General features: G+C 33.6%; 2 protein-coding genes across 3 annotated transcripts in view; one reads left to right on the top strand and one right to left on the bottom strand.

The window, feature by feature from the left end:
- Positions 1-27,160, top strand: part of Ziz (dedicator of cytokinesis protein Ziz) — a 71,036-nt gene that overhangs the window by 38,392 nt on the left and 5,484 nt on the right. For both annotated transcript variants that reach the window (XM_089651414.1, XM_089651415.1), the window contains exon 28: positions 23,910-24,319. In XM_089651414.1, coding sequence (XP_089507540.1) covers positions 23,910-24,319 — 410 coding nt within the window. The remainder of the gene's footprint in view (positions 1-23,909; positions 24,320-27,160) is intronic.
- On the bottom strand, positions 1,814-14,892 carry LOC149424282 (venom acid phosphatase Acph-1-like). Its single transcript, XM_089631259.1, has 7 exons — positions 14,608-14,892; positions 10,854-10,964; positions 9,761-10,000; positions 7,293-7,475; positions 6,364-6,484; positions 4,567-4,784; positions 1,814-2,295 (listed from the first exon to the last, which is right to left on the bottom strand). Exons 1-7 carry the CDS (start codon positions 14,785-14,787, stop codon positions 2,146-2,148), a joined length of 1,203 nt encoding a protein of 400 aa, XP_089487385.1. The 5' UTR covers positions 14,788-14,892; the 3' UTR covers positions 1,814-2,145.

Raw genomic sequence — 27,160 nt, 5'->3', positions numbered from 1 at the left:
TCGCCTACAAGCTGTGGGACATAATTACTACTGAATTTTAAAAACTTTAAGTCAACAAACAGAAAACATTATCTTTTGAACTATTTGTTCAACTTTATTTTGCAAAAACCATTTCAGATATCACAGAGATAATATCTTAAAGTTTCTTTTATGAAATAAATCCGTGATGATGTTGTGATGCTACACTGTGTTTGAAAACTGATTCAATAAAATAATTTTTTTGCCCGGCATTTTCGGTAATATGTTTACTTAAAATTTTGTATAAGTACAATTTGATTTAATGTGCAATACACTTTTGAACTAATTGCCAAATAACACAAATAATAAAAAAAAATTTTTAAGGAAAGTGTTTGTAACCTTTGCAGAAATGCATTTAATTTCCTTTGCCTGTATTTGGTAATTTGTACAATTCAATTTTGAAAAATGATTAAAAAAATCAGATCGAAATTCTTCCAATGTCTTTCCACACTTTTCGCAGTGCCATTGCAAAGCAATGTAGAGAGATTGACAACTGTTGTCAACCCAGGTACTTTTTCATAAAAATCAAATTGCAAAATATAACTTAAAAAATGTATTTTACTTAAAAAAAAAACTGACTTTTAAGTTATATGTACAGTGAATATATAAAAAAAGAAAGTTGACTGGAATTCCTCATTGTCTGGAAAACATTATACTTCATCACTAACCCGTTCACAGTTGAAGTAGGCTTCATGAAAACAGGGCGCTTCTTTGACTCGTTTTTGTGTAAGACGGCTCGTACGTGGAACGAGCTACCGGCATCTGTATTTCCTCCTTCATATAATCCGGGCCTCTTAATGACCTGCCTTAATAAATCCCTTCCTACAGCCCCCACCTTAACCTGCCTCACAGCGCTGCCCAACTGGGTGGCCACATAGCTCACCTTTACACTGTACAGAGAGGGGCACTTGTGAGGTGTCACGTAAAAAATAATATAAATTTAGATAGTGAATTGTTTCTAATTCATTGTAGAAATCAAATTACATAGTAGACGTTAATACATTGTTAAATAGTGAGTTACGGTCTTTGTTGTGGTTTATTACTTATACATGTATGTTTTATTAGAAGTATCCTTAAAGAATATAACCCTACATGAGTCAACCAATATTGCCGTCATTAGCAAACAGGCAGCTAGGAATTTGCAAAAGTCACATTCTGATGTACTTTTCATTAGAATTTGTTGATAAATTAACAAGCTATTGAAATAATATAAAATAAATTCTTATTTTCTAAGTTCTAACACTTCCAAATAAATATATATAGTTTTAAGAAGGGTATTCCAGCAATTTGGTTGAACTATAACAATCTTTTTAAGCATATTCATTTATGACAATTTGTCAGACAGATGGATTTTCACTGACTTGGTATTTCTATATAAAATTCTAAATGATGTAATACTAGAAGTCGGGATTTATTTCAGTGCAGAAATTCTGGGACTAACTACCATATGTATTCCTCATTACCCAGAATACTGATGGGAAATAATTATACCGAGTCATTGGACATCTTCAACTTATCACTTAAAAGATACAAAAGATTGTTACCAATTCAGTTTAGTTATGTATAATTTTTTACTATTCATATGTAAAAGCCCCTAAAAAGGGAGTTAATAAATAAATAAACACAAAAAGTCTTGTATGTCAGAATGTGACAAATTCCTAGCTGCCTTTTTGCTTATGACGACAGAATTATTGATTAGATTTCTATGATACATGTACATATCATGAACTTGTATTCCAATTAAGCCAATTAAAATAATATGTCATTATTTAGGTAGGGTAGTAAAAAAAATAAACAGTTATAAAAAAGTTTTATTTAGGTAATGAAAATAAATTATGTTTAAAATTTCAATTATAATAAATTAATTAATTATAGAATATGAATATGGCAAGTACTATTAATTCATTTTTTATGCACCCCAAAGGCGAAGCTTGTATAGTTAAACGTTTTTGTTTTGTGGCCCTATGTGAAGAAAGAATGGGTGTTGAAATTTCTGTTTGGTAATTACACAGATATGACGGCACACATGAAACAGCCAGTGTGTTGAATAGTTAGTTGGTGGTAAAGTTCTTGACCAATTAATAATATCTGATTGAGTCAAATGGTATACGATTCAATTGAAGTCATTCAACCATGTTGTAGCTCGCAGTCTTTTTTTATTGTGTTTGTAACTGTATTTTTTGTAAGTTGAACAAATTTATCAAATGGGCAAAATTCACCACAATCCGGAATTTGTAATACTTCTGCTGGTTTCGATGTGTCTCGGATGTATAATATCTGCAAGATAAAAAAATAATTAGTTTTATTTGGTAACTAGCTGTACCCAGCCATGCATTGCTGTGGCTCAGTTTGTCTGTGCAGATAGAGAAACAACAGCGCATTTTACTTTTACCTCCTACAGATGGGAGCGTTTAAAAAAAACATGTTTTTACTTGTCACAGGTGACTTTTGTTTGATATGGGTATATAAAAACATGCACGAATTTGAAAGCAACGTTGTGTCAAAATTTCAAAGGTGTCTGTGAAGAAATTTCGTAGATTTAAGATTTTGAACATTTTTATTTATATTTATTTATTTCTATACAAACATTACAGTGTCTACCAAATATTTACATTTGTATATAATACATAAATTTAGAACTGTTGTTAATATGGTGTTTTATGCTGGGTGTGAGGTAGGTTTGAGTAGGTGACACTGTGGTGGGTAATTAATGTTATATGTTTCGTGAACACCTCACTGGGAGAACCTGTGATGAGGTGTTTACGTGGTTATGATTAAATGGTACATGTATTTATGTGTATTGGTTAAATTTTCTTATATAAGTGTAAGTTGGGATTTTAAATTATTATTTTTTTAAATGGTTATTGTACATTGTTATTTAAAGAAAAAGGAAAAAAAATATTTATTTATATGCACATATATACATACACCCATGTATACATACATAAATACACATATATGCATGCATACACACATAAGTAAACACATGCATACATACATACATACACATTCATCCATGATTATGTTTGGTTTGGTGTTATAATGTTTTGTATAAAATGGATATCTTGTTTTTTGATCCAGGCTGTGATCAGTTTTTTGTGAATGTTATATAATATATAGATAGATTATGAGCATGCTGTTGTGATAAATGAACTTTTTTTCATTTTATTGCTCTTAATTTACTTTATCATTATCTTAATTGTTATGCGGCAGATTAGGTGTACCACCCTCCACCCAATTATATAGGGGTAACAAAAATTTTTTGAGTGTGCACTTTTGGATAATATATTTAAAAAATAGTGATTATACAACATTTAAGTACCTTTTTTTCGTATTCTTACTACTCAAAATGAAAAGGATCGTTTTATATAATACACATAACTAGCTTTGCCTGGGCTTCACACAATGTTTTTCGAAATTCATGAGGACAGTGACCCTTTTCTTGTTTGAAGATTAAGTGTGTAAAATTTAATCAAAATCGGAATAAAACTGTACATTTGTATCACTTATCAAGCTGCCAACTGGCAGCTGCTTTATTAGGAGAGTGATTGAAATATTGGTGTTTATATTGTCATTAAATTGTAACCTTGTTTATGTTTCAATAAAAAAAATAAAAAATTTAAAAAAATCAACTATCAGCCTGCCCAACCACTACAAACGGACATTCTCTGTTATATATTAATTATGCACATAAATATTTATAAGGCAAAAAAAGTCTGATTAAAATTGCCTCTTTTATTTATAACTAGATGACGTGTACCTTGCGTTGCTTGTCTTTTCTCTACTTTCTATAATTAGAATACGCATGACGGCCGGCATAGTCCAGTGGTAACGCATTGGACTGCCATTCCGAAGGTCGCGGGTTCGAACCGGGCGTGCGCAAATAAATTTTATTTGATTAATTTGTGTTATTTCACAATTAATTAATTAAAATAATATATAGTATATTTGCGGCACGTTCCAGAGTGGAAGATACTACCAGTATCGCCCTGGTGTAAGACCACCATTCAGAATTGAAACGTTGCTCCAAATGGCTTTAGCCGTGTTTAGTGACTAGATCTGAATAGCCAGGTACTTCCCCACCTTCCTCTTTCCCTTCCCCACTTACCTTCAGCCTCACAACATCCCCCAATTGGGGATGCCATAGTCTCACTGGCTCCAGACGGGAGCAGTTGGGACTCTTGTGAGGTATTCACTATAAAAAAAAAGAAAAAAAAAAGTATTATATATATAAACCATCCTGAAGAAATTCTCTACATGATAGTGAAAACCCTATTAAAATTCATTGCATAGTTTAGAAGAATTGAGCGCAAAAACAGACGGATGGATTGGTTGTTTCACACAATTTCAAAAATTCATCAAATTTCAAAATTAAATTTCTGGTTCTGTTCTTATTTCATTATGGGCCAGTGGTTTCTCAAAACTGAAATAAAAACAGAACTTGATAAAAACTTTTGCTGAACTTGAAAATTAACTTTGAAATTTGATGAATTGTTCAAATTCTGTAAAATAACCCGTCCTGTACATTCATAAAAATGCAATACTTACTCTGAAGACGTAGGCTTTGGACCTGATTTGTTGGTGTAGTTCGAGAATATAAGTAGAAGCGTACTGAGGCTGGTGCGCCTCAAATACGCCGCTGCAAGCCAATAAGGCTGCCACATTGTTTTCGTGCCCCGAGTACAGGAACATCTTCCTTCCTTTTGGCTCCTGTGTTCCCTTAATCGTGGCATATGAGTCCCTCAGCATCTTCTGCAGAAGTGTGCCTGTTGGGCCATTCTCGTTACTTTTTTAATATGTATTATAATGCAAAGATATATTTATTAATACAAATTCCATTTATTCCTCCACACGGCAAAAAATAATAAAATAATAATTAACCCCTTGGGTTTTTTTCGTCCTTTTGTACACAGAATACCGACAGTAGTAGAGTATTCGTATGTATTTTACGGCACAAGCTTATATTTTATTTTATTTGGTTTTACGCCCAGACGAGCTTTTACATGGATTTTAAGAACAGAATATACCTAGTGAGCTATCGAAAATTACACTTTTTTTTTTAAAGCATGGTGATATGGCCCCATAAAAGTCTTATTTCATGTGCCAAATATTTGCCAAAGTTGGTGATTTTTTTTATAAATTTTTTTTTTTAAAAAATCAACGAAAAGGGTATTAACAAAAACCTTTATATGTAATGCGTTTGTGTAATTAACATGTTGTATTTATAAATAAAAGTGGTATTTTTACAATTTACAAGAAAAACCACAATTTGTAAGCGACAAAAAAATCTATTTAGAAATCAAAATATAATTGGTATTTTAAATAGCATATTATGGCCAATTATAATATTATGATCTGAAAGAGTCTTTCAAAATTATATCTCGTTTTGGAATACATTAAAGAACAGACAATCTATTTGCAAATGAATCTCAACTTGAAATATTTCTAAATAACTAATGAATCTGGCAAATCTTTTAAAGTAAGTTGACAACAAAATTTCAAATGACCCCAGTGGTAAAGTTCTCATAAATTATTTTTTTTTAATTCTTGTAAATAATTCACTAGAGAGATGCCCTAAAAATGCGGGAATTATATAGAATATATGAATCCTATAATTTCTATACCCGCTATATCCGATTTTTTGACAAAATGATCTGAGTATGACATCTTGTTCACATTTTTGCGAGCAACAAGAGGAGCCTAAAATTGAGTTTCAAAACCCTCCTTTTCGCGACCAAAAACCATGTTTAAACTGCGAGTGAGAAACCAAATCCGCTATATCATACAGAAAGTTACTATCAAAACCCGCTATATCGGATTCAACGAATCACAAGCAGTTATTTTGCCAAAATACAATATGGCCGCCGCTCTGACGCCACGCTCGTGTGTCAAAATGATCTACGCGTGAGTTTCTAAACCCGCCATGTCGGCTCAGTTGACTATCAAAATCACGAAGTGAGTATCAAAATCCGCTATATCCATTTTATTTATCGAAATAACTTAATTATTGCTAGACATATATAGAAAAATAAATGCTTTTCGAAATTTTATTACTCCAATTCATTATATAAAAAATTGTAATGCTTTTACTTATGTACGCTAGAGATGTGACAGTTTTTTGCAGTTTTCTCCAAATCAATGAAAGTTGATATAGCGGGTATAGAAATTACACGACTCATATAAGAATTGCACTTGGCACATTTGTGTGTTATATTATATTTTTGATATATTATGTTTTGAATGTTATGTGTTTTTTTGAATTGGCAAATTAGATTTTTAACAAATTGTCCAAGGTTTGACCCGTGTTAGTAATTATTACTTGACCATTATTGAATTTGAACTCACCTCCTGAAATTTTTTTGAGTTCATCTGTTGCAAACTGAAGCTGGTACTCGATTACTGTCATCTCCTTTATCTGATCCATCAGAGGTACAGCCCACTCTGGCGGGGGAATATTGTAGTTTTTCTACAAATTAACATGAACAACATTAGAAAAAAAAATCACATGTATTTCAAACATTTTCATGTTTAAGATGTGTTTTTTCAAACCCAGAAGTCCTAGAATTAATTTGACATCGCTCTTAAAATGATGATAACATTATGTACATACCGTTAAATATTACATACTAATTTTAGTACAGAACACATGACATTGTATTCCATTAATCTTTATTTATTTCTGGTTTTCATCTCCCCCAGTAAAATGCTGCTCTATGTGTGCTATGTTTCGTTATTTGTTCAAAGCAATTAAATAGATATACACATCACGTAATTGGAAAATATTCAATTCTTTTTACAAAAGAGATATTCAGAGACAAAGTTGTTTTCTGAACATTGAATATTCTCTAGTAAAAGGTGATTGGTACCTATGAAGTTTTCAAAAAATTCAAAAGTAATATTATAGATAGAATAACAGATTTTGTAAAACTTTTTAATTAACCTTGTATCGCATTGCATTATCAACCTACTAAACAGTATCAATAGATTTATTCAAATAGCACAGTGCCATTGCCATTGTGTGCTTCTGAAGGCCTAATCATGAATCTAAGCCCGTCGTCCCACGGGTGGGTAAGCAATCGACATAAACCAAATGCACCCTGTGCAGAAAATGAAGTTTGCTATAGTAAGGTTACGGTTTGCAGCGCAGTTCAGTGCAGAACTTTTGTGCGCAGAGTCTTGCAGCATTCGGTTTATGTCGATTGCTTACCGACCCGTGAGACGACGGGCTAAACGATTTAATCGAATAGATACATTGTGAAACCATTAACAATTACCTCGGCCTGAAATAAGTTATCTATATAAAATATCTCTTCAGGTGTAGTTAAGTTGCGTCCTGTGTGGTAGTTCATTTTGTCAAATAAACCTTTGTAAGGCTCTAATAGCTTTTGGAATTTGGGAGAGTGCAGCTCGTCTAACCTTGCCTCCAAGAATCTGGGACATGTATAGTAATACAGCATCTGAAATTAAATACATGATATGAGTGCCTTTTTTTGTTTTTCACTAACTCCGCACGTAAGGCCCTGAGGAGAATAATTTCCCTCAGGCCTTATGTTATTTTTGAGGATGCTGTGTGGAGGGTTTTTTGAGGAGAAGAAGGAGTGAACATCGGTCTTGAAGAGACACGAGAAACATAGAGGTCAGCTAATCGTTCCACAGCCGAGCTGTTGAAGTCCAGAACGAGTTGTAGAAAAAATGTGACCGATGTCAATCGTGAATAAATATTGGATGAACGTTTGGCATGTTTCTCGACTATACACTGGTGCTGAAGGGATCAATGACACTGGTTCCTCGGAGAATCTTCCTATGAAATACAGGTAGAACAAGGACAAAATTCCTACCTGAAGATTTCATTCAGACAGGGGATTCAATTGAATGTATTTATTCGAATCTAAGTAAATTCAAAAGTAATATTATATATAGAAAAAATAAATTTAAATGAATTCTGTGTAAATATTACCTTTACTGTCGTAATATATCATATACGCCGCTACGTGTAACGCTACACCAACCACATTATGTTTTAATTTTCATATAAAATGTTTGAATTTCATAAAGACGTGCCTCACACACCCATATCGTATATATTCCAGGAACGCTTGATAAGGTTAAGTACTTATTTCCATCATATTTAATTTTTTTGATAAATTAGTTTGTGATAAAATTATCATAACTCTAAATATTATAAATTGTATGTTAAATAATATGAGAGCAATTAAATCAGGAGCCATTTTTCTGTCTAATGAATCAATTAAATATGCTCAAACCAGATTTGTGCAGTTCGCTAGTTGAATAACTTGCATGTTTGAATGTTTACATAACACACATGTGTTTTGACTTATTAATCCAGCAATATTCGTATATATGCAGAGTTAAAAAAATATATTTAATGAAATTCTGAAAGCCACATTAAGTTAACTAATCAATTTACCGAAATACCGGCCCTAAGATGATAGAACCGCGCAACACGTATCACCTCTACATACATAAACACACACTTCCTCACAATCTACACATCTGCTCTGATGATGGACACCGTAAAGCTGTCCGAAACATTGGCTAAAGAAGGGGGGAGCAATACGGCATAGTAACAACAAATAATCACGGTAATACTTTTGGCCCTGGAACTCTCAAATAATTACATATTGAAAGAACTTTGTAATAAATTTACTGCGGAGTAAAAAGTGGTTATTATATTTTTATTTTTTAACAGCAAAATATTGTTATGTTTTTGACAATAACATTATCAACAATTCTGCTTTGAAATTATAAAAACACTTTTAGTATTACATATTTATTTAAACCTCGCAAGTTTCCTAGAAGTAATCTCCTTAGGAGGTCTGTTTTTTTAACCATTATCTAACATCGAAGCCGTCTACCGAATGTCTGATGATAAATAATGTCCTTAACACAATGATCTTAGATGACATTGCTTTTGACCTTTACCAGGAAAATGATATTACAAAAACACGAAATGGGTTGACCCAACCAATGTATTTGAAGGTTCCATTGTGATTGAATAAAGGGAAAAAAAATAATAAGAAATAACAATATATTGGACTCTCTGTGTAACAAATCGTGATATAACAGGAAATTGAAATGTTATTATTACATTCAACACAATTGCTTGAAGTGAGCATTCGGCATTATTTAAGGAAAAAATGTTTTTCTGCTTGTGGTGTGGTAGAAGGAATAATAATATCATGAAATCATGAAAACTTAGCCCACTGAATAGATAATACACACTAGAAATGCCTTCAGTGTAGATTTGAGTGGAAACCGATCTTCCCACTACCTTTTGCTTCTAGCGCTTTTAACATACGCTCTGTCATTACATTTGATCAAAATGAAAATTTCGTAATGATGAAACACAGTTCTACATTTATTTAAATTTACATCCAAACTGTCTGACTTTTGGATCAAGAAATACACCCCCATCGTATTTCTCGTGTTCTTCGTTATTCTATAATTTAACCCTACAGCACTTAAAGAATCATCAGCTGCTTCTGAAACTTCTTATGTGTGAAAACCATGTGTTATGGGTGTTCCGAATGAGGTAATTTTTTAATTTTAATTTTCAAGGGATTGGAAAAACAAAACTTCGTACTTATGGGAACCTGGTAAATGGAATGTTAAACTTGGTAACTGATAAAAATAGAATAGTGACAAAACAGAACATGATAAAAGAATGGTTTAAGTTATTTTTTTTCAGTGTTCTGTTTTGTTATATAAATGTAAAACTTACATCATCGTCTTCAATTGGAGGTGTGTTGTATGGAATGGGCTGCCAGTTGATGTGCGGATGCCACTGCTGCTCCTCCTGCGGTGGGTAAAGTCCCGCTAGACAGGCCAATGCGCTCATCTTCGTCCGGTCAAAGTCCGTGGTTCTCACGTAGATCTCTTCAGGAAGATAGATGCCGTTCAAGAAATCTTTGTAGAACCGTCTTAAGATTTTTCCAAGCTTATACTCACGGAGTTTACCTTCCTGAAATGCAATGACATCTGTGAGAAGCACCACATATATTGGACGTTATTTATTCAAAGGCATTCAGGCTCTGGTAAACGAGCAACTTTATACGTATTTCTGTCAAAACTGTCATCATTTTGAACTCGATTATTATTGATATATAATTTCGCAATTATTTTTTCAAGTTTGTACGAAGTATGGTGATGTTATTTGCAGGAGATCGTTTTTTGTGTTGTGAATTTGTCCTAAAGGGAAATCTCGACGGGACACAACGATATTGATTGAAATTGCTGAAAATATTGTCCTTATAGAAACCATAAGAATTGTATAAATCTTCTATCTATGTACTGTGATTTTCCTTGATAACCATGATTTTCTATTTCTGTCAATTAGAAGCTTGTTAACGATAATCAATCATAAAAGTGCATAGATTTGCATACATAGGACACTCTTAGTACAGCAGGCTTTTAAGATTACTTATTTAAAAAAATAAAAAAACAAGTGCATCTATTTTATTATTATTATTTTTTATAACTGGAAAAAGTTTTAAATTGTTTCACCATATCAATGGAAAATTTTGAAAGATTTTCAGACAGCTAATATTATGATCACAATTTAAAAACAATTTTATTCTTGTTGCATAAACACACAGTTTGTCAAAAAATTTTTGCGTAATTCGCTTGGAAATTTTCCAACTTATAAATTAATCATGTTAAACAGCCAGCTAAAAAAAAAAACATATTCATACTGCATTCCCTGCAGTTGTTCATTCTATGAAACTTAAAATGTACATTTTTTAGTTCTGTAGATAACGAAGTTTGCATTATCACGCTAAATAACAATTAGTTTGGACATAGGTAGGTATATTTACGTTGGTGAGCGCCTTGAGCCCGAATGGATGGAAGTGATTGTCAATGTTGGGGTCGGCCGGGTAGAGCTCCATCTCCTCGCGGTCGGGCGTCCTGTCTCCGTGCCGGAAGAGCTACAAGTACATCATGTCCATCATTGTAATTTATCTATTAGCTCTTATGGGGTTACGTACAAGCAGTACAAGCCCTGGTACAAGCAGGTACACACTCCATGGCTGAATATAAGCAGTCCGCCAAAGAACGGGAGCGAATTCTTAAGTGTTGGAAAATCAACCAATTTAATGTCCTTTTCAGTCATCAATGTTTAGGCCTTACAAATCAAGGTGTGATAAAATAATAATTGATTTTTTATGTAAAGATTCAAACAGTATTCTGATCAATGTACTGTATGCAAACATTTTTTTTTATATTCCTCCTACTAATAAATGTGTTTTAAATTTTACACAACTGATGGAACATTTTAAAAACTTATTCTCGATTTAAAAAAAACATTTTGTAGAAGTGACATCATTAAAAAGTTGACACGCTGAAAAAAATGGAATGTTTAAAATTTCATTAATAAATAAGTAATTTAAAAAGAAATTCACATAAAACATGAGCGATTCCACATACAATATTCCAACAATATTCATGGACAGATTATGTTTCCAATGATGGATTCAAGGCAGCAGTTTCCAATAGAAATCCATTCATGGTTGTCCACGCAGGGTTCTGGTTTCGGTCGAAAATAAATATAAATATTTTTAAGCGAGGTTAATAACTATGAACTATCCTGTTCCCGAGGATCTTATTATTAAAATTAATTGTTAATTTTTTTTTAATTGTGCGTTCACTCAAGCTCGAAATGATAATTCGTATACTGCCGTCATAAGGAAAAAGGCAGCTATTTGACAAAACTTATTAATTGAACTAAATGTGAGAAAGTGTCTGAAACCCTCGTAATAAAGCAAATAACAGTATATAATTTAATTAATTATTTTTATATGTAATGAAAAAAAAGTGAGGTGGCAGTAATGTTTATAATACATTTGTCTAATAAAATTTGTATTTTTTTTCATTATCAATAACATAAGGTGAGCCATTTTTAAAACTTTTTGTGTTTGTTTTCAAAATTATATGTATTTAAAAAATTATATGTTTATTCCTAATAATAAAATTTGAAGCCATATTTCATCACTTATTTAAAAAAAAACGTTATTAGTTTTCGGATAAATTCAGAAATATCCCATTTATTTGCATTTTATTGAGAAGCTTAAATACACACAAATTCTCCGACTTTTCAGACATCATCTTTAAGAAGTATAACCGTCATTATGCCAGAGGCCTGAAGGGTTAAATCAAGGCTGCCCAACCTTTTTAACAGTTGGGCGAAATTGACGATTTAAAAATCACTGGCGGGCCACTGAATACTGACGGTTCTTAAATCCATGGGGGGGGGGGTGGCTACAAGATTCCATTTCGGACGCAAAAAATTTATATCAAAAACCGTTGTGTTTTTTTGTTTGTTTTTTAAATTACTATTTGTGATTTGGCTGATTTAAATAACTTGTCTCTGAAGTAGCCTAATAGGCGACCAGTCGCCTTTTAGATTTTTTCGTCGCTGATTCTCGTTCTGAGTAGCCTAAATAGCGATAAATCGCCTTCGTTGGCAACACTGGTGACCGCGCGCAAGCTGCATTGTTTGTTTTACCGCGGGCCCGCTACACTTTTTCAAATTGGCGGGTTTTTTGAAAATGGTTCACGCGGGCCACTTATAATTCATTCACGGGCCACAATGTGGCCCGCGGGCCTGGGGTTGGGCAGCCTTGGGTTAAATAATCTTTATTGTAATTTTTTAACAATGTGTTTTTCATATTTCCATGGTTGTTGGTTCTGGTAATTTGGTTTTATAACAAGATTGTTTGTGTTTGACATTCGTGTTGGTGAACACTTATTTAAAACGGTTGACACTGCTCGGAAATGCAGATCTAAACGACATACATTGTAAAAAAAGTGTTAGTAATTGAGTCCTTATTGAGTATCTATTCTAGAAGGTCGTCACAACTCATAATGTGCATATATTATCTAAAATTGTTGTTTTGATTTAGATTTATTATCTTAAGTACCCGTGACAAGTGCTACGCTCAAGATAAATTACTTGATTGCCGAATAGAAAAATATCTAACTACATAATGATGTTGAGGTGTGTTTTAGGTATTTTGCTACGGTATAACTACATCCTCAATTGGGACCAACTTCCAAATCAAAACAATGTAATTATTTGTTGTGTTAATTTCATTTTTAATATTACTCCTATCACACCACTTTGAGTGACTCCTATGATAGCCGATGGAATCATTCTTTGACAGCACATCGGATGATTTCTATGACACCACATCAAATGGTTTTATCAATTGCAATAAGTATTAATTGAGTGACCTTGAACCCTCATTTAGACGGGTTAATGACCTCAAATTGTTATTACATTTGTATTTTTCAGGCGGTCTGATCAGATGTGGCGTAACTCACAAAATGTCGAGCTGAGATTATTTTGTTTAAAGTTTTAAAATGTGGAGATGGTTCAAATAAAGGTGGAAAGAAAGAAATCGAATTAACATTAAATAATATTTTTTTGGTTGATTTATCCATTTGTATTTGATGAAACATATCGAATGTGTTTTGGTAAAACCCTTAAAGCCACATTTTTTTGGGAATGTCCATTTTCGGTGGTTTCGTATAGAATAGTTTTCAAAGCACAACATGGTAAAGTAATTTTTTCTGATTAAGGCATTTTCAACACTAAAAACTAAATTTATACATTATTCTTTTTAGAGTTTTCGAAAAAACCGTAAATAAAATTACGTGTTCCTCAAATTTCACAAAATTATAAATATAATTAAAATATTTCACATACAAATTTTAAAAAAATCATATGGACTAGAAAGATTTTTGTGTGCTAACCGCCTCAAATATTCATTTATAGTTTTGAAAGTTTTTTTTTTTTTTAACAGAAAGACAAACATTCCAGGGTTACGAATAACCAGACAATATTTGAAAATCTCCTCCTACCACCATAGTAAGTGGAAAATGTTGCTTGTGTTGTGATGGAGGACTTAGCCAGCCAATGAATTGAACACACTACACCTGGGTGGGACCCAAACGCGATGCCAACTCAGCCACTGACCGGTAATTGATTAACCGTGAAAGAAATTTTTTTTTGATCAATTTCACCCGAAGTAAGATAAATTTGACCTTTCTTCGGGCACACAGACACACCAGCAAAACATTTCTATTAGCTTATACCTTCAGTGGTGTTTCTAGGTATGTTTCAGAATCAAGTATAATATAAAATTAATGTTTTTACTCCTTACTATTTTTCCAAGTAATTCAAGTAAAACAAGTATTTTGTTTTTATGTTCTTTTGCATATTTAAATGTTCTGTCTTAAAAAAAATTAAACATGTAAAAGCCCAGCTGGGTATAATAAAAAAAAAAGTACATACATAAAATAGTAACTAAGTATCACAAAATAATGATTTTTTCAGATTGTGTCTGAAATTGCTTATTGTTGCAATATTTCATTGTAAATAGTACTGTAAAATAATGCTTATTTCAATAATGTTGGCAAATTAGTAAACAAGGTTCATTATTTGTATGTATATACTATTTTCACTTCAAAGAAAATTCATGACACAAATCAATTACTAAGAAATAGTATTGACACGAGAATGTAATAAAAATTACGTTCAACGAGTGTAAACACAGATATGGAACTCACCACATGCACAAGTTTTAATTCTGTTTGGTCTTGTTGGTTGGCGTCATCGGTGGGTTCTGCTTGGTAGTTGTTGTTGTGGATAGGAGTGGAAGGCTCCCCATCGACGTGACACACTTCGTTGCCCAACACCACCCACACGGCCAGGATGTAGCAGACACAGATAGTGTGTACTTGCACCATGACTGCCAGGAGCACTACTCGCAAACCTGCCAGCCGACACAGCTATATTTATACACCTTTGCAAGGCAGCATGCTCACAGCTCACATCGCTCTCAGGACAGTTTGTCAACTGCTACTAGCAATGCCTGTGCTGACAGCACAGCTAATGTTGGCAGCTAATCATTCATTCCACTACACTCTTGTTCAATGCATACATAAATCACCTTTTTATGAACATTCATTTGCAATATTTTGTTTGTGTTTTTTTTCAAGATTTGCTATAGAATTTGAGTCTATAACATCCATGTAGTCCAGATTATTTACTGAACATTCTTTAAAATATTCATAATTCCTTGGTAGGTATATAGTTGAATGTATATATAAAATCTTGATATGTAAATTTAGAGCACTGTTTCTCAAACTAGAGACATCAAAATATTACAGTACCTATTTCATAATTAAATCTACTATTATTTTATTTTTTTAAACTACCACTCATAAAATGACAACACACGCACCCATTTTAACCCCTTAGGTTAATTTATTCAGTTTAGGGAACAAACAGCTATTACCCAAAGAGCTAATTTGTTCGCTTTTGGGAACCGCTCATATGGTCACTCAGAAATCGTGGTCTCCCTTATTGTCGTGGTGAGAAATATGATATAAACGGTATTAGAAAGAGAAAACACCCCACTTTATATTCAAATCTAGAAGTTAACCGCTGAAGAATTTAAATGTATACCTCTACGAAACCAAAGGTTCCAATTGCAGTTTGAGATAAAATTTTGAAACTTTGCAAATTTTTTATAAATATTTTTTTATATGAAACGACAGTAATGTTTACAATACATTTATTTGTCTAAAGAAATTTGTGTTTTTTTTTTCATCAGTAATTTTAGTTCAGTGTTTAGATGAAAAACCATTTTTTTTTTTAAGTAAAAATTTATGTTTACCATAGACATATGAATATTAGTAGACCTGCCCTAAGTGATTAAAAGCGTATTATCCCCACTCCCCATACCGGTTCCATTGAGCCGGCTGGGCTCGCATATGGCCTCAAGTGAAATTTGAAAACGTGACGTCATCATTCTTTTGCGAACTATGGTCGAGGCATCATCGGTTCATTTTACGAAATAACATGGCAAAATGTTGACTTGTACTATGAAAACTTGTAAAAATAGATGTGAAAAAGAGAATAAACCCAATTGTCGTATTACATTCCATATATAAGAATTATTTTACTTTATTTTAAGCATATTCACATCGTATAATATGAATCAGTTGTTACTATCACATCGAGAAACGTCTGGACGCGAAACACAAAGCTGGTGGGTTGCTGGGAAGTAAATTATGAACATTTATAAAAGTGTCTTAACTAAATACTCTGAAACTAACTACGACTCTGCAAACAGAAGAAATTTACTTTGCCGAATTTGGACTTCGCAAATTAGTTCATAACGTGGCGAGTAATTTGCGCTCCCATGTAAAAATGTCTATTCATTCAAAGGCAGATTTTACTTTTAAGAACTAAATGGTGATATTATAATGCGAGATGCCTATTTACTGTCAGATTGATTTATTGACGAATCACAGTCAGCTTAACCCCCTTCGTTCTTCAACAGTTGATTTTACCCCTCGCCATTATCTTCTCGTCTATTAATTCCTATGTCTGTGATGTTTACTAATAAAAATAAATAATAAAATGGATAAAGCTTATTCCACCACCTAACAAAGACAGTTTTTGGTTTTCGGAAAATTTCAGAAATATTTCATTTCGTTCGGTTGATTTTATTGCAAAGCGGAAGCACACACAAATTCTCCAACCTTTTGACATTCTCGACTTTAAGAAATATTTAGGGAATTATTCCAGAGGCCTGAGGAGTTAATTTTTCGCAAAATGCAGATTCGATTGTTTTTGTGTGTACATGAGGTAAAAAAATATAGTAAGCTAGTTGTATTTCTCCAAGTTCTCTCTGACAAAACCACATGCTATTGGCAATATTAGAAGTCAGTAGGTATTGGCTGTGATGGTACGGCATTAATTATTCAAAAAGATTATTGGTTTCTGAAGAAATGTCAGGTTCAAATAATGTACCATTCTAAAATAACGAATTATCTAATGTTATAAAGCTAATTAACTAATTGACACTGTCTGCATAACGTACCATACATGCTTTTTAACTGTTTCCATTTTTGAACCATCATTTGTCAGGTTCAAATAATCTACGATTCTAAAATAACGAATTATCTAATGTTATAATGCTAATTAACTAATTGACTATCTGCATAGCGTACCTTACATGCTTTTTAACTAAATATTAATAAAGATATGTGATTATTTTTATTAAAAAAAATTATTAAGTTATTGAGACCAACTATGTTACTGTCAATCGCAAGATCTGTAGATAAATTCATCGTTATTAACTTGGAAGTAGATAATTTACAGGTTCTTCAATTAAATCAAGACTTCGGAGCAAATTCTGAGAATCAGATATTCAATCTTTGATTTGTTCACAATACAAACACTTAACTAGCTGTAACTTGTTTTTGTGAGCTATTATTAGAATATGGGATATTTCTCCATCCTCTTGATAGTTTTTCATAACATATACAGTCGAACTTGGTTATAACGATCATGGCAATAGCGAGTTCACGGCTATAATGAGCAATTACAAAATGATATTTTAGTTCAGGCTTATCTTCATGTGATTGACTGTTATAACGAGGTCGATTCACTGATATACGAAAGTCATGCGAAATTTAAGCTTAGCAAATTTGTTCCCTTTTTACGTCTTCTTTTGTATTACAACTCATCGTCAATTTTGTTTTAAAAACCAATAAATGTGTTAATGAAAGTACATTGTTACGCGCTATTATCCCTCCACGGGGTAAATTTATGATAGCGATGAACATCTTTTTCAGTACAGAGGCCGCATTGTCTATTTTTCAAAATATGTCAGCCAGGGTTTTCAAGAATTACTCTAAAAATTTTGATTTTTCTCTATAGCCAAGTGGGCCGTATGAAACTGACACTGGTTTGTGACAAGTAAAATTTTACAGCCGAAAACTAAAACAATCCCGCAAGCTAGTTATTTGTGACAAGTGCGATTTTACAAGCGGTAGGTACAGTACGCGTAAGGTAGTGATAATTAGATGGACAATTTAGTGATATTTTTCTTGGAAGCCTTGAACCAGGTGATGATAGTAATAATGCGTTGATTGTTTTGAAGAGGAAATTGAGAAGTATGAAAGTGAAATCTTTAAAACAATCATTGATGATAAATTTGATAAATAAAAGTGAATTTTTCTAATTATTCTTTTAATAAGTAATACCTTCTCGTATTTTGAAAATGTATTGTAATTTTGAATATATTGATAGTAGAGGCAGGTAGGTAGGTTACATACGACTTCTAAAAAAACCTATTTTGGATATAATGATTAATGGCTATAAGGAGCAAATTTAGTCAGTCCCCCCGTGCTCGTTATAACCATGTTTGACTGTATCAATAAATACTTGCAATAGCTAGGAAACCTGGCTAACTTATGCAATATATAGCCACTATTCATAGGGTTGAGTACCCAATAGCAAACTCCGACTTAATAAATGAATGTTATCCTGTGGATAAGCTATCAAGAGGATGGTGAAATACCCCCTGTGTAGTTTTACTTTATTTGCCAATATGTTATACAAAAATATAATGCTCATTTGGATAAATAAAATAATGTTTAAAATTAAAATTAACAATTTTGAGAAGCACTGATCTAGAGAAATAGAGTAAAACAGTTGGAGGTTTTTGTGTAATTGGACTTTACCCTTTCCTGTTAAATCTTTTCATAGTTTGTTGTATGTTATTTTGTTTTTCTTATTAAATAATGCAATAATAGTATATTTTACTACGCTTTTTAATACACATTATCATGTTTGTATTAAAAAATCGGTACTTATTTTTTTAAGTACAGCGTTAGTTCATAAAACAATATTTAATTAGTTGTTGATTAGCCATGTGATGTACTAGAGTACATTAACATTTGTGTCAGACTGTATTTGTTATCTGCCCGCATCACGCCATCTATTATATGTCAGTGTTTTTATAGACATAAAAATTATTGAGCAATTTGAATGCATAGTTTGTTTCCTGTTTAATTTTTGTTAAATATAACACTTGTGAAGGAAATAAAATAGATCATAAACTTTAATTTTTATCGACATATTAGTCCCTTTTTACATTGGAATTTAAAAAAATATATTGTGATAACCCAGTGGGAGGTAGCTCGGTTTGCTAGCCATGTCTGAAGGGTCGAGTTTTATTCACATTGGGTTCTGACTTGTTATGGTTGTGAAAAATTGAACTGTAAGAGCCTGAGGTCATGTCTTTAAAACCCGACCCAATGTAAATGATGTTTTATTGGGGATCAATTTGATTAAGTTAGTAATAATACTGTCCTTGAATCGAATTTAGGAGGCGGGTTTGGGTACCGCCAACCCGGCAACCATTTATTAGATAACCAACACCTCTGCCATAGGTCACCCCAAGTGGTTCGCTGCGTTTGGTGGTTTAGCAGGGGTGCCCTGATTCAATGGGTGAGGTGTGTTCAGGATGCGCCTACCCATCAGTTGTGTGGCGTACCAGATCTGGAGAAGCTAAGCCCTGAGGGAAAATATTTTCCTGTGTGGGGTTGATGTTAAAAAAAATAAGTTCAAAAGATGTTTTTGTAGAATGTCTAACTGTAAAAGGGGTGACCGGATAAATCATCAAAATGATAATTCATCACATTTTTAAAAAGTTATATAAAGTCATGGAAAGTGATAAAACAAAAACTTTTTTATCTGGGTTAAGTAGGTTAGGTTAGGTGAAAAAAAATCATTTATTCATTGTTTTTAATGACTTTATATCACTTTTTAAATGTGTGTTGAATAATATCTGTGTTGAGTTATCATGGAACCTTAAAAGGATATGGGTAACAATTCAACAACAAAATTATTTTTCACAATAAATATTGCATCATATGAATAATTAATTCTGCTTTAATATATCTTAATTATCTATGATTAGTGATGTAGACCCGGGAATATTCCCCGACCTGAAATAAATTCCCGAAAACGGAATTTATTATATTTTTAATAAAATGGTTTCTGCACTTCACTTGGATGCTTTATTGAGTGTTAGCAGTTATCTAAGACGACATCCTCTGATCTAGGGACTTCCCTACCACTTATGCCCCCCCCCCCCCTTTGAGGATATTGAGAGCAGTCTAAGTAAAACTCTTCCAGCGTCTCTACTGTCACATGCCGAAGAGAAGCAAATACTGGAAAAGGCGGCGCAGCGCAAAGAATTTGCTATTGCTCCAATATATCTGGCTGCTGCCCTACTAGATCCAGGTTCCCAAGGACATCTGCTAAGCCACGCACAGTAACTTGAAGCACTTGAATTCATTGACCAAGTAGCAAGTCATATGCAGAGGCGGCTCGTGACAGAATTTGCCACCAGTGCATTTCACAAATAATGGTAACATGTAAAATAGGAAAATATACCCAGTACAAATAATTCATTTGTAGAGAAAATCCATTTGTCGCTCTTTCATTTGAGAAAATTCTTCAATTACAAGATTATTAAAGTCTGGTATAGACGAGATCAAACTTTTTTCGATGCTCATCATTGATAAAGCAATGAGACGATCTTGGGACATTTACAGTATTCCTCAGAAATGTTTTTACACGTTTCAACGTAGAAAAATACCTTTCGCACTCGACAGTTGTCATCGGAATAGTACAAATTATTTTTAACAGTATCACTATTTCACTAAAACACTCCACCAAGTTACATTTGTAAAATAATTGTAAAATTGATATTGCTCCGTCAGCAATCGCAAAATCATCTCTAGTTTGTTGGGATTAAATGAACTTCGGTTACTTTTGATAAAATCAATGTTAACCGCAATGTTTTCATTAGCACTCATTTTTAAAAACCTTTTGGCAGAGCAAAACTCGCAAAAACCGTTAAAACGTCGCGTCAATCGCCAATACTGAATAGTGAATACTGTCAAGTTTGCAGATATGTAGATCGCGCCGGTACCGCTAGAATATTATAACATTGTTAATTAGTTCGAAATCTGTCAATCCTAACTAATGCATTCCAAACGTTTTACGCATGTTTAAGGTATTTGATAAAGATCAGGATGTTTCGGCGCATGCGCCGATAATGCACCGACCACCTTCTATCTCCACTGCTCTAACACATCAACAGCCGTTATGGGTCTCTACCTGTCTCACTCATTTCACGGTTCCGGCCTCTAGAGATAGTGCCTATAGAAGGTACATGGCATGCCTCGGCAAAGCGAAATATGCACGGGTTGATACCTATATTACATTGTTTTTCGCATGCGCGGGAGTCTAGTACAAACTTTGATTGGTAAGAATATTATAATGATCTGGCGGGAATTCTTCGTGAGTGGATATACGATTTTACATTTCTGACGTATATCGATGTTTGGCAGTGCAGTGCACAAATGCACTAAGGCAGGGACCGCCTCTGCTCATATGGAGACTGTTGTTAGTGCAAATGTTCTTGTTGATTTAGCCAATTATAGGGCTAAAGAAGAATCATGGAGCAAGGCATTCCTATGGAAGTGTGTCGATAAAATCACGCCAGTGACCTGGTGGAAGGGGATGTGCGGATTTTCTGATTTGTCACAGGTTGCCATAAGAATATTGACTGCTCCCATTACTTCAGCAGCCACTGAGAGATCTTTTAGCATGTTGAGTCGCATTCATACAACACGGAGGAATCGTCTAACAACTCAAAGAGCAGGGAAAATAATATTTGTGGCACACAATTGGAAACTTCTTTCCTCTGAAAGAGGCTCTCAAGTTGCTCCCAAGAAAACCCTTTCTTCCACGGATGAGCAGATTGCTTCGCATCATAACGTTTCAAACCTATCTGGTAATCGCAAACGCAAACATCCAATTGACTGTGCTGAGGAAGAAGAAAACGTAGATAATCCTGAGTCGGCAACAACTTCGTCCGGGTCGGATGAAGAAGAAGAAGAAGAATATGAAGGTGAAAGTGGAAGCGAAGTTGATAGTGTCAGTGTCCAATCGGTATCATCAGATGAATAGTAACGATTTGTGAAGTTGTGTCATTTTTACAGTTTTACGATTGATTTTTTTATATGTACCGTTTACTAGCATAAAGTGTATATAGGCTACTAATACTGTACAGTATACAATTATACAGAGATACTACTCACTTTAAAATAATTTTGATCGGTGTTTTTTTGTTATTTTTCTCTTGGATCCTATTCCTATATATATGGGAATAGTTTTTATGGATCTATCCTGCTCTATATGTACCATATGTGTGTATATATATATATTTTTTTTTTGATAAATATTATTCTTTTTGAGGTATTATGTTGTTAAAATCAAAATTCCAAAAATTTCCCGTCCAGGGGAATATTCCCCAGAAATAAATTCCCGGGAATTTATACATCAATATCTATGATTAATTATTTTAGATATGCCACAGTTTGGTTCTGGAACCATAAGTGAATAATAATTTCAGTATTGCCCTTTTTATATACCACCATTCGGAAATAAAATCTTACTTGGAAATGGGTTTGGCTATGTTTAGTTACTGGAATCGAATAGCCAGACACTTCTCGACCTTCCTCCCTTTCCTTTCATTTATTTTCTTTCCATCAGAATGTTTCCTGTACAAGAGAGCTAACACACCAAAGAAAAGATGGATCGTATAATTCCTTAGTTCCATTACATACGGCAATTGATTGTGAATATTACCATTATTATAGCTTATTCTGTCAAGATGTTTCGAAATGTCCAAGATTGGAAGAGAAATAAAACTTAAATTTATTATCTGGTGGATCCTACTTGACACCAGATTTTCAAACAGCCGTACGTAATGGATATAAGAAATTGCACCATCCATCCTTTCTTTGGTGTGTTAGCTCTCCTTGTGCAATATTATACATAAATAAATACTAATTAATATCACATCACATACCTTAACTAGTTTTAACTTAACTCAATTTCCATAATTATAAGGAATAAATAAATGACACAATTCATTGCGAAGCAGTAAATTATGAAACAATTGTAAAAAGGTAAAATTGAATGTTAACGAAGTATTTAAATTTTAGCATAAAATATGGATTTTATTACAAGTTCAATTTTTATTAGTTCTCGTGTTAGATTTTTTCTGAATATAAAAACTATTCAATAAATCAAATGTAATTGTGGATGAGTACCTACGTGTCTTGTTTACTAGATAAAATACTACTGCGCAAAAGTCCCTCAGACCAGTGGATCGCTTGTTGATATGTTCTATACCCCTCGTCCTTCCTGTGTTGTCCCATTTCCTATTTACCCGATCTCATTTACTCTCGTTTGCTCCGCTGGAGATACTATTCACTCGGGGGAGCCTGGCTCCGGGAAATGCAATTCTTGCATTATATTGACTTAACACATCACATTCCTCATGCGGGCAAAAACAAGGGTCTATTCGAGAAAATGGATTTAGTTTTAAACTATATCTTTGAAAATAATACATGATTGAATGAAGATTTTTTACATAGTACTACAACTATAAAATTATTTGTCTGAAATTAAAGCCTACTTTTGTAATAAGACTCCATAGACGATGTTTTATGCCACGCACCGGCAGCTGAACTTTGCACTACATAGTTTTTTAAAGTTTAAGTTATTCCTGTTAGTTATACCTAATATTATATAATGGCGAAATATAGTGTTGTTTACATAAAAAAAAATGTTGCGAGTTGGTGTGAAAAAGGGCTTGAAATTAAAAATCAGAGAAATCTGTAAAATTTGATGAAACAGGTTTATACATAAGTCCTCTTGATATTCTGAACCTCCAGTGAAAAAGACCACGAACCGCCACTGGTCAGAATACTTAGCAGTTCCCAATGAGTCTAAAGTACAATATTGCCACAAGATTTTTATCTACGTATTCAAGACCAATACTTAATAAGCTATAAAAATGGGTAGCAGTTATTAACACGTGGTGATTACTACTCGAATCTGTCATTAATATATTATGCATATTGAAAAAATAATAGTGGCATAATGTATAAAATTAATTCAATAATTGAATGTATTATTTTTCCAGGTATGGTGGATATCCAGTACACTGAGCAGGGTCTGCTGGAACAACTGGAAACCTGTACAAGTTACGTGGACAAGGCTGAGCGATATGAACTCCTGGGGCCGTTCTACCGGCTGATACTCCCCTTCTACGAGAAACAGAGGAACTTTGAATCCCTAACACGATGTTACCGACACCTTGACACGGCCTACACCAAAGTATTAGACATCCGGGATACCGGGAGGCGATTGCTGGGAAGATACTACCGAGTTGCATTCTTCAATCAAGTCTACTTTGAGGATGAATGTGGGATTGAATATATATACAAGGAACCAAAAGTCACATCCCTCAGCGAAATATCAGAACGCCTCTTTAAATTGTACGAACAAAAGTTTGGCGTAGGTGTTGTAAAAACAGTGATGGATTCTGCCCCGGTAATTATTCATTTTTAAATAAATTATATTAATTTTACTTGGTCCTATTATCTTCCAGTATGTATTTAGGTTTTCCATTAGTAATTACTGTAAAATACACAAAAGGGTAAACGCAACATATGTTATAATCTAGACGTTCATAGATAGCGTTAATTGAATTATTTTATGAAAATATACTTTTTTCAAGTTATCCTTTAAAAAATTAAGACATTATTTGTTTGCGCCCGTACATATGTAATATGAATATGAATAAATAGTTTTGGCTGTGTAAAAACACAATTTTTTCAGTAAGGATTCCCAATACAATATTGTAATGGTGATTCAATCCAATATTGTATTTGTATGCTTTAAACACATTATTTTTTTTATTTCTGCACTACCATTGGATGATGTATCCAGGGGGTTAGGAAAAAACTGGGATTCTAACAAGAACTGATATTATCATTTTCCTTGGTAGAATGTATTTTTTCAAAATTGTCTAAAAACAGAATTGACCATCCAAATTAGCTTAACCACTCGAGAAAACCGGTTGCCATTTATACATACAGGTTGGTATACATACATTGTGGCCGGGGGTAAAGTGCGCTAACTTCGGGGGGTGATTTTACATGATAGTACAAGTAAATAAGACAAATAACGATTTTTTTCATGATACATATTAATTAGTTGGTTTTTAATTGCTGTGCAGGTACTAATATTCCTTTGATTACATGATTTATACACTGGTATTACTGTGCCTAGTTTAAGTAATGATGGGAATAAGCTTTCTTTAATGGATCTATATATTTTATTATGAATGGGGTCAATGAGTTAATCTCGTAGATATATATATATATATATATATGAATATCTGTTATCACTGATATATATATATATATATATATATGAATATCTGTTATCACTGATACGGTACGCACGTCTTACTGTCGCGCTGTCATTAAAAAAATTTTTTTTCGCGAATTTTGTTCACTGCTGGATCGAATAATGAGTGACGTCGTGCTCCTAGAGCTGAAGAGCATCATTCTCGAACAAAGTAGGACGATTAACGAGTTGTTGGACCGTGTAAAGGCCGTGGAAGCGACATTAAATCGGCAGGTAACAAGCAAAAGTGACAACAAAAATGCACTACCTACAAATCCCGCGACTCAGCGCTGGGCTGACGTAGCGGCCCCCGCTGCACCGCACACCGCGCCCGCTACCCTGTCAGCAGTAACGCAAACCAAGGAAAGGATGAGAACTAGAGCGGCCACCAAAGCAAAAAATGACGCCGGTCAATTTGAAACCGCATCTTTTAGCGGCGCGATCCCCAAAACGCACGCCACGGAACCACACGTTCCAATTTCCGAGCCGGAATCAAAAACCGCTCCTAATACGGAAGATTGGATAAAAATTAAACGCAGACAACGCACAGTGAAGAATTTAACTATCGGTAACTCCGATAAGTCTTCGAGTATAAAATCATATCCAAGAATAAAGAATATTATCGTGTCTAGATTACATAAGGACACAACAGTAGAAGAGATCCGGGCACATCTGGAGAAAAACGAAATAACAAAAAGTGAAATAGAAAAATTCATCGCACATTCTCAAGAATACGCGGCTTTCCGTATAGGTGTAACGGAGGATCTATACGAAAAACTTTTACGGGAAGATTTATGGCCTCGAGGAGTACCGGTAAGACATTATCGGTACTTAAAACCAAAACAAAATCCTATTGATGATAATCAAAACCGGACCAAAGTGAATGAAAATGCCGCCGCGAAATGACTAGAGAACCCCCTAAAAGTGAATTCTCTCCCTTGCACAATTTTTTACCAAAATGTACGGGGATTAAGATCCAAAACCGATGATTTCCTACAAAGTGTAATAATACAGAACAACGATCTTATATTACTATCAGAGACATGGCTTAACGACAGCATTTACAATAGTCAACTCTTCGATCAACGGTATGACGTGTTCAGAAAGGACAGAACCTCGGGACATTCAAGGGGAGGAGGAGTACTGCTAGCCGCGAGACGTGACCGTGCAACTCAAACCCAGAGACTTACCTATCTGGAAAGTAAAGACGAGAATATGTGGATAAAGACATGCCTAAATGATTTTGGTGTTATTTACATATGTGTTGTGTACATTCCACCGGCATCGCCAAATAAAACATATACCGATTTTTTTGATAAGGTTACTGAGAATTTTAATTTTTTAATCAATAAAAAGATTATTATAATAGGCGACTTCAATCTAAAATCTAGTAACAAAGGCACCGAAATGGATCTCATATATTTTATGAATCTTTTCCAAATGGAACAAAGCAACTCTATTACAAATGTGAAGGGAAGCACGCTGGACATTGTTATCAGCAACATTGATTTAAAAGTATATAAATCCTTATACTCACTAGTTAAAGAAGACGCTTATCATCCATCGTTGTGTATAGAGATTTCGCCGAACAAAAACACAACCAATTGTCAAACACGAAACTTGTGGAATAATATTGATAATAGTGTTAGGCGAGGATGGAACTTCGAACATGGCGATTTTAAAGCTCTTTATTGCCATTTACAATCTCATGACTGGCAACCTTTGAAGGACATAAATGATGTTAATTTAGCGACACACTTTTTCTATTCCATAATTTATAAATATTTTGATATGTGTTTCAAAATTAAGCGCACTCCGAGGAATGGTAGAAAATATCCTAAATGGTTTTCTAGTGAGATTGTTAGCGACATAAAACTCAAATTCAAACATTACAAAAAATGGAAGAAAACTGGAATGGTGAGTGACCGGGAAATGTTTTGTCTACTTAGAACAAAAATAAAACGCAGTATTCGATTAGCA

Source organism: Hesperophylax consimilis, chromosome 4, assembly GCF_061612785.1.
Source record: "Hesperophylax consimilis isolate HC1 chromosome 4, BYU_Hcon_1.0, whole genome shotgun sequence".
Taxonomy (NCBI): domain Eukaryota; kingdom Metazoa; phylum Arthropoda; class Insecta; order Trichoptera; family Limnephilidae; genus Hesperophylax; species Hesperophylax consimilis.
The sequence above is the reverse complement of the archived record's forward strand: the minus strand, read 5'-3'. Positions and strand labels throughout refer to the sequence as shown.

Bases quoted from the DNA above. Each gene is read 5' to 3' on its own strand.
- LOC149424282 (XM_089631259.1), bottom strand. From the start codon at position 14,787: ATGGTGCAAGTACACACTATCTGTGTCTGCTACATCCTGGCCGTGTGG. The intron at 10,965-14,607 runs GTGAGTTCCATA...ATGTACTTGTAG, and splicing joins AATTAAAACTTGTGCATGTG to CTCTTCCGGCACGGAGACAG. The intron at 4,785-6,363 runs GTGAGTTCAAAT...ATGGCCCAACAG, and splicing joins ACTCAAAAAAATTTCAGGAG to GCACACTTCTGCAGAAGATG.